An 18,581-nucleotide genomic window follows, 5' to 3' on the forward strand; every position below is an offset into this window, starting at 1 on the left:
ATTGCCAGTAGAAGTTGACACCTTCTCTTTCCCCAAACTACTTTATTATCAAAGAACATAAATTTGTTAGAACATGTAATAGATACAAGTTTTTCTAAAAATCTTATTAATTGTTCATTTATTTATTATTAGTATATGTCCCCATTCCTTAAAACATTTTCTTTATCTAATCTAGAGTTCTGACTGAATTCAGCAGGCAATATGATAGTTGTTCAAAACATATACATTTGAGATAGCAGGATCAAGTTTGAAAAGGTATATGAAGTTTCACTTAAATAAATAGTGATCCCAAAGACCTTTGTTGATCCTACAGTGCTAGAATAGCTAGTTATTTGTATGGTGATCATTATTCATAGAACACTTATCTCATTGTCTCAAACCTTAAAACAACTCATAGAACTGGGTGGAATGATTATCTTTGTAGCTAAGAAAACTAAGCTTACAAGAGGTTAAGTAACTCCAAAGAGATGCATAGATAAACTGCAATAGGGCAAAGAATCAAATCCGAGTTTGTCTGAGTCTCACACCTTGCCCAGATAGGTTTTACTTCTCTATTTTGTTAAATAAATAGTTTTTTAAAAAGTAATTTGCTGTTAGTAGTTCCTTTCAAACTTATTTTGTGGTTTTCATTCAATTTGACACTGAAACATACTTACCAAGGAGACCAGGCTGATAATACTTATATCAAAACTAACATTCTGAATGGCATATGCCAACGGCTTAGCATCCATGGTAGGAAAGGTTAATAACCATGCAGAGACATACATGATTGGAGCAGACACAAATGTACTTATTACCATTCCTGAGGTTATCTGCAAAAATGAGATCAAATTAAGAAGTCATAATCTTACTTAAACAATTGCTTAAAACTTAAATACCCATAATACACTAATGCATTTTAAACTGAAAATAAAAACCAGTAAAGACATTATAGAACCCAGCATATTTTATGATGCTGTATTTCTCCTGTATAAGAGAATGTTCTGTTGACCCCTCTTTCTAATCTAGGTTCAAATGATAAGTACATATAAAAATATTACAAATTCTGTTGTTGATGATTGAGGTTCTAGGAAAAGAACCTGCCCAATGGTCTAATTAAATCTATGAATGTTTTTCTCCCATACTACTTCACTAACTATAGGAGTGAGGATCAGTTAACAGAAAATAATCACCAAACATGTTATAGATCAATTAATGAAACCGTCCCTCATTATTTTCAGAACCCCTTATCACTGTGTATGCCATGTACAATGTACATATGCACTGTTTATGTACCAAATTTCTCAATTTATTGTGGGATTTTTTTTTGTGCTGATTGAATTATAAGAAATGGAATAGGTTTTTCCCCTAAAAATCTCAAAAGTTATGCCTCCGTAAGTAACTTTAAAGCTTAAGTTTAAGTACTCGAACCAAAACAAAATAAAGGCTAACAAAAAGAAGTACAGGTTTAAAAAAAACAAGAAGAAAACATGTAACTAAGGTTCTCGTATTAAATAGCTGTGGCTGTACAACGCTAGAGAGCACCTCCTTATTTACAGTGAGACAGCTTAGGAATCGCAAGTTCTCACTAAAAGAATGCTGCTTTCTGCGTTTTACAACTCCAGTTTTCTCTTCAGCACAGAAACCATCCAACTTCGAGAACACCGGTGCATACATACAATCTCTACTTCCATGTTGAACTGTGTAGCAAAGATTGCCACTCCTGGAGCCACAGGGAAGACGCCATATAGAAACGCATAGTTTGACAGACTTGTATGGTTCACTAGGCTGGTACCCTTGTCCAGGAGTTCCACCATTTCTCTGCACAGAAGGGGCAGCACCAGGCTGGAGACAGAAGAGATGCAGAATGTACTTAACACCAATGCCTGTCTGTCCCCGCTTGTAACTGCACTGCTGACTTTGGAATTAGGTTACTATTGGTCTCCCCAGAAGGCATATGCATTTCCATGCATATATTTTATTGCTGCTGGACACTTTGTTAAAAGTCAAGAACTTAGCTAGGAGCCATTTCAAGAACAGTGTCCTGAAATATAGGGAACACAAAGGGGAAAAGAGATTTGTACAAAATTTTCTTGCAAAAAAAAAAAAAAAAAAAAAAAAAAAAAAAAAAAAAAAAAAAAAAAGGTAAGCATTATAATTATAGCTGCTTTCTTGCTTCCTCTGTTGGTTAATTGAAATGTTAGATGAAAAAAAAAAGTTGAAAATCTTAGTAACTTATTTCAAGAATATGTCTAAACTTTTTGGGAGAACAGCTGAACTTTGTGATTAAGGGTTTAAATGGTTCAATTAGTGATAACAATACAGCACAAGACAATTCTAAAAAGCAGTGGAAACCAGGCATCTTAGTAATTAGTTCTTGCTCTCGGTAAATAAAGATAGAGTTAGCAAAGGGAACTGAAACAACTGTGGGGAGCAGAAAACAAAGGGAAGCCAGGTCTGGTGAGCAGTCTATTATTAGTCTCCACTGTTCTGTAGAAAGAACATAGTACAGTCACTAAGCTAACAGGCTCGCACATACATTGACACAGCAGCGCCTAGTGAGAGAGGTACAGTGCGATTATGAATGCGTCTACATGTGCACAGGTGTGCCTGTGGAGACCAAAGATTGACATGGGATGTGTTCCTCAGTTGCTTTCCACTTTATTTTTTGAGACAAGGTCCCTCACTGAACCTGTAGTTCACCACTTCAGCTAGGCTGGCTGGCTGACCAGGAAGCTCCAGGGAATCTCCATCCTCCCAGTGCTGGAATTATAGGCACGTGATGTCTGGCTTTTTACATGCCTACTGCAGAACCAAACTCATGTCCTCATACTTGTGCAACAAGCGCTTTACAGACTGAACCACCTCCCTAGTCCTAAGTCACCCTTAGATGTCTGTTATAATAGTTCATGAAGCAGAGGCACTGTAATTCCTTCTCATAAATTTATATATTGTATGTATGTATGTATGTATGTATGTATGTATGTATGTATGTATGTCTTTTGTGTGTGAGTGTATTGCTCTGCTGTATTTCTGCATATCCTGTGCATGTAGTGCCTACTGAGGCCAGAAGAGGGAGTTGAATTCCCCCTCTACCCCCCCCCCCCCCGTCCCCTAGTCTTGTCCCCCAGACTGGAGTTAGCTGCCCCCCATCCCCACCCTCCATCCCTGTCCCCCTCCACCCTTGTCCCCCAGACTGGAGTTAGCTGCTGTTTGGGTCCTGGAACTCAAACCCTGGTTGTCTGAAAGCAGAGTCAATGCTGAGCCATCTCTACAGCCCCACTTTTTAATTTAAATAAAAAAGAATCAAATATCTAAAAAGAATAAAAGACCTTTAAAATTTTAATTAGCATTGAAATTACAACATTATCATTATTGAAACAACATTACAGTGGAACTACTAACTCATACGTTCTAAAGAACATATTACCACCAAAACTATTTTTGGAACTACTCATTTTTACTTATTTTGGAAATACAAATGTACAACATTGTCCTAGTCCCAGGACTTATGTAAGAGTTGAATTCCATATTTAAGCATGCCCTAAGTACTTTGGGTAATAATGCAATAAAATTATGTCAGTCCCACGGCCGACAAGCCAATAAGCCTAAGGACTATTAACTAAAAATTATTTCCACTATGTTATGCCAATAATAATAATATTTTAAAAATGTTTATATTGACTTACCTATATTTAGAACATTCAACCAAACTCATGGTCACTGAATAATTCCCAAATTCTTAAAAAATAGTATATAATAAACATTATTATACTTAAACAAAAAGATGCATTTACTTTATGATTTTTAATGGATGTAGAAATTTTGCAAAATTTATTCTAAAAATATGATCTAGGGATATAGGATAGTTCGGTAGTAGAACAGTTACCTAGCTTGTAAAAGGCCCTGGGTTTGATGTCCAGAAGCATAAAAATTAAGTATGATTTTACTGAGATCTTGAAAATATTAGGTAAACTTTACACAAAAGCTGAAAAAAAAAGAAAAGCCTGAAGAAAAACCGATAATTTTTATATTCTGATAGTAAAGTAGAAAAAATAACCTACATGACATAGTAAGAAAATAATTTTTAGTAATACCCAAATAGCCCATTTTCCCTTAAATTGCAACAACTATATAAGTAAGGATTAATATTTAAAGAAAAAATATGTGCCATACGACACAATGGATTGGTTAAATAAGCTTTTCATTCTCAAACTAAAACTTCCAAATGAAGTAAGGGAAACTCACAGTTTGGCTGTGATGAGAAGAATAAGTACCACAAACGCCGACTTCTTCAGTCGCTTGATTTTTCCTACCATGGTCAGACCAAGATAAAACAGGGCTGATCCAGAGAAGGAATTTGCAAGCCCATCCAGAAAGTTTTCCATATATACAGGGATCTTTTTATCAAGAATAAAATTGAAGGCAATGCCAACGAAGACCATAAATACTATCGGGTTCTGTAACACGCGTAGAAATCCAAGTCCCACGATTTTTGCTTTATTTTGAGAAGCATTTTGAGTGTCTTTTGACTTCTGGATTTCACAGAAGATAAACCCTATAGGGTTTAACATCATAAGAGATATTGGTGCCACCAAATAAATGTACTGGAGATATTCTGGGTATGTAGTTTGGTACAGAGCTTCAACTGTAAAACAAGAATATTGGCTTTAAAATGTTACCACAGAATTATAGGAATATATGTGTTTAACATTTTCTTGTTTGTATCATTGAAAATTAGTCTAAATAATGACAAATAACCCATTCAGTTATTTTTAGAAAGGCAAATTTTAGTAATAAAACTGACGGGGAAGAAACACTAGATTAAGTACCATCGAGTTTATAAAATAGCATTCAATTTTAAATTATTTTTATTAAACTCATAGCTATTTTCCCAGACAGGAGCATAAAGATGAACCTCAAAGAAAAGGTAAGAGCTGTAAAATTTTTAAAAGAGCAATTCAAAGTAGAAATCTATATACGTAGTGATAGCAACAAGATATCTGTCTGATCTCATGGAGAGAGCAGCTGGGTGGTGAGGCAGGAGTCAGACAGCAGCCGGGGGAGAGTACAGGCAGAAACTAAAGCAGCAGGGCAGCGATGGAGGCGGTCTACACTCTACAGGCAAAGATGCAGAGACGTGAAACAGCTGATGGGTGGTGGGTCAGGGACTAAGTCCAGGAGTTTCTAGTCAGATTGTGAGCTATCGAGTTTCTATTTTCCAGATGTGATCTAGGCTGTGTCCACATGAACTGGCAGCTGTCAGGGAGGAAAGACTCGCTGGAGATGAGGAGGCCAGGGAACTGAGAGGGCAGAGAATTCAGTGGGTAGCCAAGGAGGACAATACCTCAAGTGAGCAGGCAGAACTTCATAAGGAAGATGAGAGTCAGACAAGTAAAGTGTCATGCATGGAGGGGTGACCAAGCCAGACATCAGAAACATTAATAGTTGTCAGCAAGAAGGCAGACAGTAACATCCTACAATAGTACCAGGTAGCTACATGGAAGAAGGTGCCAGTCGTACCTACCCTTGCTTATGAGGAAAATGAAAGCAAAAAAAAAAAAAAAAAAAAAAACCGCTTCAAGACAAGACCAGAGAAGGAGAGGAGGCTGGAGCTGGGAAGTGTTTGAGAGGGGACCAGCAGGCAGTCACACACTATGTATCTAACTCTTGCAAATGTAACTACTCATTCCTAAGAAAACCAAAGCCTCATTTTTTTTTTTTCTCCACATGTTCCCAAAGAGCCTGCTACTTACTGAAAAATGATGATCTAGAAGTGTGAGACTTACAAGAAATGGCACATTGCAGAGAACACCTGCTACATTTTGTGGGTGATTTAAAAGGCCCTGGGGGTTTAGGAAGAACTTGAGTAAGACAGAAGAGGGAAGGAAGGAAGTGCTGGGATCACAGGTCTAGCAGTTCTATTAGGTGGAGAGCGCGGGACTGGCCTGCGGTGGACCAAGGCAACGTTTCTAAAGTTGCTGGGTACACAAGTCCATCTTCTTCTTGGACACGGAGCTTGAGCCTCTCCGGCCGGAAGCTCATTCATAATGGATGTGAGGTTGAGAAAGAAAGATAAAATGAACTGCTGCAACCATTCCACGGATGGAGGCAATCATGTGAAAATAATATGGATCGAGTTTCTTAATTTACATTAAGATAAAGTGACACAGGTCAGGAAATATTTGTTTACCTACTTGGCATTCGGTTAATGTCAGACACATGTCCTGTTAGAGTTATGTAATCAATTATATAACCTCCGACCTTCACCTTGATCTCATTAGCTACTCTTACTTCTTATAAGATTCAAATCATTTTTTTTTCTCTTAGCTAAGCACACACATGGGTCTGCAATATTTCCAAGATGGAGCAGAGGTTAAACTCATGGGATTGCATAAAACTTCATCAGTTCTCTTCATTGATTTTACGTTAGATGTGTTGGCTTTATGACTCAGTGGCTATATTTCCTGTTTTCTGGTGCTTTACTTGCTTAAGTAAAAATCATCTTGGTAATCATTCTTAATCATTCTACGTTTCTTCTTCGGTATCACATCTCTCGGAAAAGGGGGTCTGTGTCTACCCACCACTTAAGTTTTCTAAGTAGAGTATCTACTTGGGGAATGCCTTGTGGTTTTAGTCTGGTTTGAGGAACTTTTCCTAAGTGGCCACAACACAATGCCAAGGTGTTTTCTGTGGCAACTTCTATCTTCAACTCTGCACTCTCCTCAAAGCCCTGATATACCTGATATAGACTGATCACTTGTGTCCAGAATTTCCTCTCTCTCTCTCTCTCTCTCTCTCTCTCTCTCTCTCTCTCTCTCTCTCCCTCTCTCTCCTCTCTCTCTCTCCCTCTCTCTCCTCTCTCTCTCTGCTGTTGTTAGGCAACCATCAAATGCAGCAGCAGTCCCTCCCCAGCTTGGCCTTCCTACAAGCCCAGTTACCCAGGCGCAGTAGCAACAACAGTAAGCAGCATGCAGTGTGGCAGCCTGAAAGAAAAGGACAGAGACTGAGACCCACGTCATGCTTCACAGTGTACTTCTGTTCTGTCCTACTAGTTTTTGTGAAGCTCTTGATGTATCTAGTTTATACATTAGACTTGATTATAGGTATAAGATAAACTGTATTGTGTATATAATACATATGTATATATAATTGAGAACCTCATCACTCAGATGCTGAGGCAAGAGCGCTGCTGGGAGTTCAAGGCCTACTATATATAGGACTCAGAAGGAGGACCTTGAAACATGGTCCTGTCAGATATGGAAGACTACTGTCCTCTGTCCTTTCAGAGTCTTTTGCATTTTCTCTTCTTGGTTCTTACAGGTTAAAGTCTAAAAATTAGGTTACCCAGTGTATCTACTAACCAACCTTCTTTGTGTTTCCTCAACCACCCTTTTCAACATATTAACTCCAAAGAGAACCATCTACATCACAGCTATTCAAAGTCAAAACTTTGAAAAACTAATATTTTTCTATCGCTTCCGCCTTCGCTGGAACAGCCCTTATGGCTTTCTTTTAATGAGCACAGCCAGTCCCCATAATTATCCTCTTATTTATCCAACACATTCTTTACTGCTCCATAAAGCGAAGACTCCATCTGCCAGATCCATACCACAGGCACAGCAGACGAACACTACATTCATAATTACAAGCTCCACTTGCTGACCATGCCTTCACTCTCTGACTTCTTGAAATTATTTCTTGAAACTTGCCTACCAATTGAGGTCTCTTGTGGTGGACTCCTACCAAGTCTTCAACCCACACCATTAAATCCCACCCTCTCTGGAAATCTATGATACTCTTGTTTAGCATCCACGCCACCTCAAAGAACTGAAGGAATCGTTTTATAATCCACACACAGACTCCACCCAACACAGTGATGAACAAATCTGATGGACAGGGTTAACTGGTGAGTGCTAAGGGCTTCAGATATAGTAAAAATGTATTTCTCATCGTATAGTAACACATATCTGCTATTGGTTAACCTCTTTTGGGATCCATATTTTATTTTAAAAATTATCACCTTAGTTGGCCTGTTTTGATGCGTGTGTGTGTGTGTGTGTGTGTTTGTACTTCTTCATGTATGTACACATGTGCACATGTGTGTGTAGAGGTCAGAGGTGATGCCGAGTATCTTTCTTAATCACTCCCCACTGTACTCTTTTAAACAAGGTCTCTCTTTGAACCTGGAGCTCACGGATTCTGCTAGACTAGTTAACCAGTAACCTCCAGGGATCTCTGTCTCTACCTCCCCAGCACTAGAATTCTACATTCATACCAGGCTCATGCTCACATCACCCTAGTTCCTTATTTTGTTGTCTGATATGGAATCTCACACCGTAGCTGATACTGGCTTTGAACTCCCAACCAGTCCTCTTGCTTCGGCCTCCTGAATAGTGAGATTACCAATTCATTTTAAATTGGCAGATAAAAATAAAAATGTGTTATATAATACACATCATTTTAAAATTTATCCATTTTGGAATGGCTAAATTAAGCTCACCAGCATACGTATTTTCTTATATAATTCTTTATGATGTGAATACTTACATTGTTATTAACTGTATTCACTATGTGTACAATAGTTCTCTTGAACTCATTCCCCCTATCCAACTGAAATTCATTTTTTTCCTTTTTATACATTGTGAATATTTATAATGCAGGTTACAATTAGAGCCTTTTAACTCAGCTGAATGAATGCATAAGGGCAAAAGAAGTAATGTCTACTGGGAGAGCAAATAATTGTGATTAAATAAATACTTATTAAATTCCTAGAGAAAAGCGGTTCAACATGGGAATTTTAGTCTCTTTTGCCTCTCATTTCCATAATTACTTAACATTCCATCCTTATAAACCGGCAGCGCTTCCCTTTGTTAGCAACCTGAAGACAATCTTTCCAGTCGGAAAGGGAAAGACCCATGAATACAGTGACCTATGGCAACTAAAATTAGATTTATAATCACGACATCAACTATTAGGTCCTAATTAATTAATGATTATAAATAAGGCTCTTAGAGGGAGGGGGAATCCCATTATGAGGAGTTATTATATAGCTTGGAAAAACTAAGATAAAATTAGCCACCCGCTGCGTCTCCCATTTTGATTTCTGCAGGGTTTCAATCTCTAGCAAATAACACAAAGACCCTGACAAGATCATTCTATTATTTAGTGGCACATAGTTAAAGGCTTCATCTCCTTTCTGTTTACAGCTTGAGCACTGGAGCATAATTATGATTAGTCAGGGTACTTATGCTATCAGCATTGTTTGAAGAATAAATTATAGGACTTAACTATGCCCTATTAGTATATTTTAATGACAGAGGCAGGGAGCCCATTCTGATCTGCTGACTCCGGCATTTTATCTTAGTAGATTCTTGGTTTCTCCTCATACCTGGATTGTTTTTAAAAGTACCTTTGGAAAGAATTGGCCTAAAAGACAGTATACTCTTTTTAATCTGGAATTCATTTGACTTCGATGTAAAAACTACACAGTAATGTAGCACTGTTTATTTTCTATATACCATAGTCACAGCACACAGAAAATATATATAGCCATCTTCTTTCTTTATTCACTAACTTTTCTGTCTTCTTTCCATGACAGCATCTCCCAAGTTCCCTGTAAACTGGGAAGATGAGGAGTCAGTGCAGCATTAGGAAGGATGTTTCTTCTAATTCCTTATCAATACTCTTATGAACGAGACAGTGGGAATTCCTGGGAGAGGTTGTAAAACAAAGCTAGAGAAAGGCCTCTCTGACGACTGTCTTCTTGGTTCACCACAAGCAGAGAGGAAGACAGATGGACACAGACGGTACTAACAAATACCCCATTAGGGAGAGGACACTCAGCAGAGTGCTCCGTAGAACAGCTTCCATTTTACAAGCAGAGGAGAAAGCTGTCTAGATGACCGGCTTTTAATAAAGCAGTATTCCACGGCCTGATGTTACAAGAGTTATTATCTGTGAGTAACACAGACAGCAAAAACCATAACCCCAAATTCACCAACACACCCATCAAGGCAATTTGGGTTGCTATCTGATTATTATCAATTTACTGATAGAATGTGGAACATAAGAAAACCTGTGATAAAAATGGCTTGGCATATATATTTAATTGGAAAAATGTCTTAATAGAGAAAGTAATTTATCCAATAGCTTTTTTCTACTTCTGTTCTCCCCATTGCCCCCCACCCCTTGGTGGTTTCACACATCTGTGTGTGCATCCAGAGGCTAGAGGAGGGTGTCTGAAGACTTTCTCTATCTCTCTACATTATGTGAGAGACAGGTCTCTCTCTGAACCTGAAGCTCATTTCAGTTAGGCTGACTGGCCAGTGAGCTCCAGGGCCTGCCTCTTCCCATCTCCCGGCATTAGGGGTATAGGTAGGAAAGGGACATCTGACTTTTATTTTCTTCAAGCTGGTAAAGAAAGGCTTTTTTATTAAGGGTGAAGAAACATAAACATAAAGCAAGCACACAGAGTACAAGACCTTTCACAAAGCAGAGGAGGGCCTCAGGAAGCTACCACCCTTGTGCCTGGCCTTAATGTGAGTGCTGCAGGTTCAAATTCAGGTCCCTCCTGCTTTCTCAGCAAACATTCCTACTAAGCCACCACCCCAGCCCCCTCCTGAACATAGTTTTAAGGACAAAAACATCTGAGTCTATCTGAAACTGCCAAGTTTACAAAGGTTGGTTGGGTCTTCTAAGATAGGCTTAGCCTGTTATGTAACTGTGTGGCATAAAAGGGCATCTGGGATACAGAACCAGAAAGCCTAGAGCTGGGTCTCAGGCACATGTCAGCTGCGTGACCCTAAAACAACCCTGTAACCCTGTCTCCTTATTTGAGAGTGATAATATGTTCCCTATTCAAATAATAAAGTCCCCTGTAAACTATAAAGTTACGAATGTTAGTTCTCTTTCTGAGCTCACTAGTTTATAAAGGCATGAAACTATATACGTCCAGCTGAAGGCTAAAATAAGAACAATATTTACTGAATACTTAACACTGCGGCCATGAGCCACTTCTGGAGCCTTTATGCTGCAAGTCCTTGACCAGACTACATTCTTGGTTCTCTTAAGGAGATGGACAAACCTTAACGTCTGTTGTGTAATTTCAGTGTAAAGTTTAGTAAAGGAATACCTACAGAGCTTCCATTGACAGACTCCTGTCCTGAGAGCCTTCTAGTCCTCCCTCTCTGCCCTTTGCTTTGCTCAGCATTATCTCATCTCTTTGGTATTTTTTCCACAGCTAAGGTGGGAAAAGGTGAAAAAGCAAAGTCCTCCGCAATCTTTTTGGATAAGCAGAGGAGGCCTGAGCGTTCACCATAGGTTTTGACTGTACAGTGTAACATCTCACCGAATCTCTGCTCAGACTACGCATCATCAGAGAAGCCTGAAGCCAGCACTCAGCCAAGCACCTTCTCCTCATGCCTGCCCCTTACATATTCTTCTGGCCTCTGCTGACATTAACTAGGATCTTAGTTTCAATCTTATAACTTGATTTTTTTTTTTCACTAAAACATAAATTCAGTGTGTTTGAGAATTTTGTTTGCAGCGCTGTGCCTAGCAGCTGGCTAGGTCACTGGCATGTAGCCCTCTCCCATAAGCAACTGAGTAAAGACAGGCCCAATAATCCCCATGCTGTGCTGAGTGGTTAAAAGACACACAACTTGCATTTTTAAAAATGAAAAAGTGGTTCTAGGAATGGTGGTATATTCCTAAAAGCAGAATATATTTCCTCTCAAGAAACCTCAGCCTCCCAAATTAGTGTGTTTATTGTTTTAGCAGAAAAACATAAAATTCGGCTGTGTACACAATTGCAAATGCGGCGGTGTCCTTGGCAGCTCTGACCTTAAACAAGAATTTAACTTCAACATAATACACTAAAAACTTAAAAAACGAGCTCATAATAAACAAAGTTTAATGTAGAAATAACCTCTGTGTTCTAGAACACAGGAATGAGAATGGTGTGGGGAAAGCCACTTATAAATCCCACTGCTGACATGTGGTGATGGCACTTCCATAGAGACATAAGATTTTATTTTTAAACATAATTTAAATCAGGGTGTGATCCCTTCTAGGAACTAGATTTCCTTACATGAGATAATTGAGAAGAGATAGAACACTATTAGGGAGATTACCCCCTAAGGTATTAGGATATGGCCACTTATTTTAGGTAGATAATTAAGTAGTCCTTAAACTCTGAAATTGAATAAAAAAAATATGTTCTAATTTAAAGCAGTTTAAAGAAAAAATGATGGGTGAGCGGAGGGGGTCTGGGAGGAGCTGGGGGAGGGGAAATTGTAATCAGAATATATTTTGTAAAAATGTGCTAATATAGTTATAAATAACTAATAGAAAACACTTAACAATGCTTAGATAAATCAGACTCTTACATTACCACACAAAATGCTTGAATGTTTTTTAAATTGAAGAAGAGACATAACTTACCTATAGGGTATCCCAAAGCAAAGTCATTACTTTGTGTAGCAAAAATAGGGAACAGTCCAGCTTTGCTAAATCGACTCTCAGGACTGGCAACCAATAAGGTTAATACACATACAATGAAAAATACAGAGGCTTTGCCAATTAAGATACTGTATAGAAAAGCCCAATCCACATTGGAAAAATTAAGCACAACCATGTTTTTGAATAATAAAGCTGGAAGGGCAAATCTGGAGACAAAATTCCCCAGTCCTTTGGCCTGTGTTGATGTTATGACATTGGCCCTTCCTGCTATGTAGCCACAAAGGACTATGCCAAAGCACTCCAGTAAGGCTGGGAAAAGCCTGGTTATTGACATCGAAGGTGGGTCACTGGTGGAATTAAATCCATAAGTGGCAGACAAGGTCTCATTTATATTAACAGCAAGAGTTGAGTTCTTTGCTGAGAAATAAGAATCCATTTTTCTCTTCCCTCCACTCCCAAACTTGTCTCTGCAAAAAAAGAAAAGAAAATTCAGTGTTATGATCAACCAGAGTTCAGACCTGGACTTACTTACTCACTTACTAAATGGCCAAATAAGCATCCACCCTCCCTTCAATCTCCACCAGGGGGAAATACCATAGAAGAGAGGAGGGGGAGGTACCTCACTCTCGAAGGTAGATCAGCTCAAAATATTTACGTTACCATTCTATTTTTAGAGTCAAACATGCATAAAATAAGATCTGCAAACAATACAGCTGGAGTGATGGCCCATGGTTCTCTCCAGGGACCCACAATCCACCTCCATCTAATGGACAAGAGGAAGAGGCCCACAGTGTGCAAAGTACCCACCTGCACCCAGATTCTCAATAGAAGTTCTCAGGGATAGTTTGAGGAGTCACACTGGAACCCGACGGTCCTTCCAGCCTGTGGTCACTCTAAAGGAGAATCATAGTAGGGTATGACTTACCAACTTTGAACCCAAAACTTATACATTTTTGTGCTTCACTTTATCATCTATAAGGTGTCAGTAGCTACTCCAAGTAGAGTCCTTACAATCTAATCCCACGGGCACATAGCAATCACTTACCCAAGCTGAGTAAAACTTTTGGTGGAGTATAACGGAGTCTATGAAAAAAAATGTTGGAAAAATGTCAGTCCACCAGCCTTCTCTTAGTTCCTTTTATGTAAGCACATACATTGGCCTACAGTCCCTTGGTGCCACAGGGGACTCTGCACATGGAGTTCCCTCTAAAAGGCTCTCTATCATTTGTACTGCCCACATAATTAGCACCTACCCATCCCCCAAACTCAACCATATGGTTCAGGAATCATTTCATCAGGTGAGGTTTCTTTAATCACACAGTTAGACATGATTTGTTCACAAATAAAATCTTGATCCTTTCTTTTAGTCTGTTTTTCTCAGTTTGCTTATCCCAAGGCCTTCAAATGACTGGCTCATGCCTGTCTCCTTTACCAGACTTTAAATGTCACAGAAGCAATGTCTTTGCATACTCTTATATCCCTAATATCTTGAACGATAAGATACCTGGTAGAGGAGGCACTAGGGGAAAAAAAATCTTAATTTGTTAAAAATTTTCATTAAATTTGTTAAATAACAACCTATTCTTAAATCAGCCTCTTCTCCCTTTGTCCCCTCTTAGGTACTATCTAGTTCATGAGTGGATTGTCTTTCTTTTTTTTTTGTTTTTTGTTTTTTGTTTTTCGAGACAGGGTTTCTCTGTGTAGCCCTGGCTGTCCTGGAACTCACTCTGTAGACCAGGCTGGCCTCGAACTCAGAAATCCACCTGTCTCTGCCTCCCAAGTGCTGGGACTAAAGGCGTGCACCACCACCGCCCGGCTTGTCTTTCTTTTCTAAATGATAAATGTTTTTCACAGCAGTAACACCCCCTAAAACACAAACTGTGTTCTAACGTTCTAAAGCTGTTCGTGAGATTTTAAAGAGCAAGTTTTGTGTGCTAATGTGGCAACTGTCACGCTGCCTTCGTCTTACTGCCAGAGACGCAATGAGCACAAACTTTAGATAATCCAGGGGTGAACTGGCTTTGATTAGTAATTTGAAATTAATATGATGGTAATTGCCGATTTCTAAGTTCTTGTTCTAGGTTTACCATCTAAAGTAGCCTTACATAATATGGGAGAAAAAAATCTGGTGCAATTTACAATGCCTGGGTTAAGTTCTCAAACACCCACACCACAGTCAAAAGATTTGGGTAGCAAACCAAAGATCAACTAATACATGGGTGTGTAAGAGAATATTCCCTGGGTTGCTCTCTATAAGCCAAACCCTTTAAAAAACCTTTTATTTAATTGGGATTAAGACAAGTATTTTCTTTTGTTTTTTTAAACCAGGATTAAGCAGGAGTGGTCAAAAGAAACAAACCCTACAATGTTCACATACTTGAAGTTTCCAATAAGCACCAAGTTATACTGATACACACAGCCAGGTTCTGGTTGGCACACACAGCCAGGTTCTGGTTGGCACACACAGCCAGGTTCTGGTTGGCACACACAGCCAGGTTCTGGTCGGTACACACAGCCAGGTTCTGGTCGGCACACACAGCCAGGTTCTGGTCGGCACACACAGCCAGGTTCTGGTCGGCACACACAGCCAGGTTCTGGTCGGCACACACAGCCAGGTTCTGGTTGGTACACACAGCCAGGTTCTGGTTGGTACACACAGCCAGGTTCTGGTTGGTACACACAGCCAGGTTCTGGTTGGGACACACAGCCAGGTTCTGGTCGGCACACACAGCCAGGTTCTGGTTGGTACACACAGCCAGGTTCTGGTTGGTACACATAGCCAGGTTCTGGTTGGTACACACAGCCAGGTTCTGGTTGGTACACACAGCCAGGTTCTGGTTGGTACACACAGCCAGGTTCTGGTTGGCACACACAGCCAGGTTCTGGTTGGGACACATAGCCAGGTTCTGGTTGGGACACACAGCCATCCTTGAAGGAGCTGATCAACAATCAGACTTAAGTATTAAAACATTGGAGCCCTTAATAAGAAACGTGTCCTTAGAAAGGTAGTAGGAAAGAGGGTGAGAAACTTGTCCATCCTACTGATGCTTTTCCAAAGTTCCCTATATTTCTTTGCTTGAATAACTCACAATCCCCATTTTTCTTTGTTTGGATATCTCACAATCCCATATTTGGACAACATAAGAACAACTATATATATATATATATATATATATATATATATATATATATATATATATATGTGTGTGTGTGTGTGTGTGTGTGTGTGTGTGTGTATGTATGTGTATATATATATATATATATGTGCATGCTCAAACAACAATCTTAATTAACAATAGTTAAGTGTAGTAGACTTTGAGCTTTAACATTTATCAACTCTTTGGGTCAATTACTTTGCCTCCCTGAGTCAGTTTCCTTAACTGTAAAATGATCAGGAAAACTTCTTAGAGAAATACTGTTTGAAAAGGATGTTCTGTGCACAGGTCATCACAGAGTAGGCCTTCAAGAAATGGCAGCAACAGACGAGTGCCAAATGTGGTGGCCCATGCTGGAAACCCAGTCCTGGGTGACAGAAGTAGGAGGATCACAAGTTCAAAGGCAACTGGGGCCACTTTGAGATGCTGTCTCAAAAAGCAAGCAAGCAAACAAACAAACAACTAACAAGGAACAAACCAAAGAGAGTGAGAAGGGGGCCAGAGAGACTGCAGACCTAATGATAACGATTAAAATGGTAACAAGGTAAACAGCATTCATTGTCTTTGTTTTTGTTTTTTTTTTCTTTGTTTTTCGAGACAGGGTTTCTCTGTGTAGCCCTGGCTGTCCTGGAACTCACTCTGTAGACCAGGCTGGCCTCGAACTCAGAAATCCGCCTGCCTCTGCCTCCCAAGTGCTGGGACTAAAGGCGCCCGGCAAACAGCATTCATTGTCATAAGTAACTATACAAACACCCGATATTAAAGATCCTCAGTACTAGAGTACTAGATATTCCACAAGGTTCCGGTTTAGGATGTGTTATAAAGTGACCAGCCTCTGTAGCATACCGAGCAATTAAGAAGAGTTGAGTTGAGTTTGATCTTAAGTGGCGACTGACAAGGAACAAAGAGCTCTTCACGGTGATGGCCAAGAGGTTTAACAACTCCCAGGTTCAACTTTCAATTAATTGAAAATTAAATGAAACTTTAAAAAAGTAATCTGCCCTTTCCCCCTTTTAATTTTTCCAGTGTTACAAACAGTTTCTGAGGCAAATGAAAATTAAAATGACTTCTAGTCACACACCTGTAATCCCAGCACTAGGGAGGCAGAGGCAGGAAGACCATGAGTTCAAGCCCAGATACAAAGAAAAGACAGCCAGAACTTAAATTAGCAGCTGCCGCAAAATAAGGAAGGAGGAAAAAAAAAAAACCTAAAAATAACTCTAAAGTTTTATCTTATACCATTTTAAACATGAAAAAAAAAAAAAAATGAAAAACTGTTCCCTACACACATTTTAAGATTAACAAGAACCACAACAAAGGAAGTTTAAAAAAATATCATCCAGTCCTTTAATCTACAAAAACAAAGCTTGTTAACAGAACACGTTGACCTATCACCGCAAAAGTCTGTTCACTGGGGCAGACACTAGAAAACGAAGTATACAGACCGTCTAGTCACATTATATCCGACTTAGATAACATCACCAAAGCACTGAAATTGTAGGTTAATTGCTATTTAGTTAAAATGTGGTGCAGTGGTAACTTGAAAGAAAAGGCTTTAAACTGAAGCTTTTCTCTTCTCACACACTAGTATCCTTTGGGGGGGGGGGGAGCCTAATGCCTTGCGGCACTATAAAAGCACTCTTCACTTCAACAGGCACTCCATTCACTGCCTTTCCCCTTGTCTATCTGCAGGGACAGACTTTGGCCCACCAAGATAAGGAGTGCATAGTCCCTAACCAAATAGATGATCCTGAGGGCAGCTGACACCCGTGGAAGTGGAAAGCCATGAGAGTCACAATGTCAGGTGCTCTGTAAAGAAGTAAGGGAGAAATTTTGGCGCAAAGCACCAGAGGCGCTCAGGAGGGGCAGATACTAACTAAGGCCACCCTGGGATAAAGTAAAAAGTCCAAGATGACAGTGTGGGCGCACGTGCAACGGGGTGCTCCGCACCCTGGGGACCTCAGCTCTGGCACCAGAGGGGACAAGTCGTCCCTTGTGAGCAGACCATCTCCAGTGTTCCCGCAGGTTTCCGGCGCAGGCGCTGCGGAGCAGAGGCGGACAGGCGCAGCAGTGAGCGAGGCACCAGGGAACCAGAGCCTGGAACTGCCCACTGGTCCAGGGGCAGGGGCCGTTGCAAACACAACCGAAGCTCATCTCACCTGCTAGGTCTGCAGCTCCGGCTGCAAGGAGAAGGAAGCCGGTGCTCGCAGAGGGCCAAGCAGCAAGCACACCGCCGTCATCTCCCGCCCCGAGCCCTCTTCTAGTGGCGTGTGCCAGCGGCAGATGCCCTACCACGTTCCCAGAAAGGGAGGGATGAGCCGCTGCGGTCCTGTCAGCTATCTTAGGCGTCTGCCGCCCGGTACCTCCTCCCCACCTCCGCCCCGCCTTCAGGCCCCGCCCCTGGCCTGGAGGTCAGAGAAGCCGGTCTCCGCTCTGCCGTGAGGTCCCGCCCCCAAGCTTGGGACATGGCTCCACCCCACCCACGGCCCCGCCTCCAGCATGGAGGTCCGCGTTTCGAATCTCCACCCCCGCCTTCAGGCCACACCCCCAAGCTGGAGTGTACACCGCGATCCGCCCTAAGACTCCGCCCTAAGGCTCCGCCCCTAGCCCGAGGGCTCGATTGCGGGTCTCCACCTCGCCTATAAGCCCCGCCCCCAAGGACAAGCGACAGCGCTCCGCCCCCGGTCCCCGAGTCCCTCCCACACAGCCCTGTCCCTGCCCTCAGGCTTCGCCCCCGCCGTCTCCAGTACTTCCGGCTTTTCTCCTCCCACAAGATGGCTACCGGGGTGGGGATTGGCAGTGTTGGTTTCCTCCGCCTCTGCTCAGACTCAGGGAGGCCTGTCATCCTTTCGGGTAACCTCAGCCTCTAGTAATCCTGTCAATTCCCCTCTTGGTTAGCTTCGTCATTGCATAGTATAGTGAGTTCAAACCCTGCCTTCTACCTTTCCCAAACTAACATGGTCTTGACCTTCCTAAATGAAAAGA

The 18,581-nt window shown here is 40.8% G+C and overlaps 1 protein-coding gene across 2 annotated transcripts in view; it reads right to left on the reverse strand.

Moving 5' to 3' along the window:
- The window catches only part of Gpr155 (G protein-coupled receptor 155), a 44,147-nt gene extending 26,144 nt beyond the window's left edge, over positions 1-18,003 (reverse strand). Inside the window, exons 1-7 of one of the 2 annotated variants that reach the window (XM_034496538.1) lie at positions 17,756-18,003; positions 13,487-13,524; positions 13,249-13,334; positions 12,424-12,908; positions 4,228-4,627; positions 1,659-1,824; positions 657-812 (exon numbers count right to left, since the gene is read on the reverse strand). In XM_034496538.1, coding sequence (XP_034352429.1) covers positions 657-812; positions 1,659-1,824; positions 4,228-4,627; positions 12,424-12,877 — 1,176 coding nt within the window. In that variant the 5' untranslated portion in view covers positions 12,878-12,908; positions 13,249-13,334; positions 13,487-13,524; positions 17,756-18,003. The remainder of the gene's footprint in view (positions 1-656; positions 813-1,658; positions 1,825-4,227; positions 4,628-12,423; positions 12,909-13,248; positions 13,335-13,486; positions 13,525-17,755) is intronic. The other variant, XM_034496539.1, reaches the window with a different exon arrangement.
- Positions 18,004-18,581: the final 578 nt, after the last annotated feature.

This window comes from Arvicanthis niloticus, chromosome 2 (assembly GCF_011762505.2).
Source record: "Arvicanthis niloticus isolate mArvNil1 chromosome 2, mArvNil1.pat.X, whole genome shotgun sequence".
NCBI lineage: Eukaryota > Metazoa > Chordata > Mammalia > Rodentia > Muridae > Arvicanthis > Arvicanthis niloticus.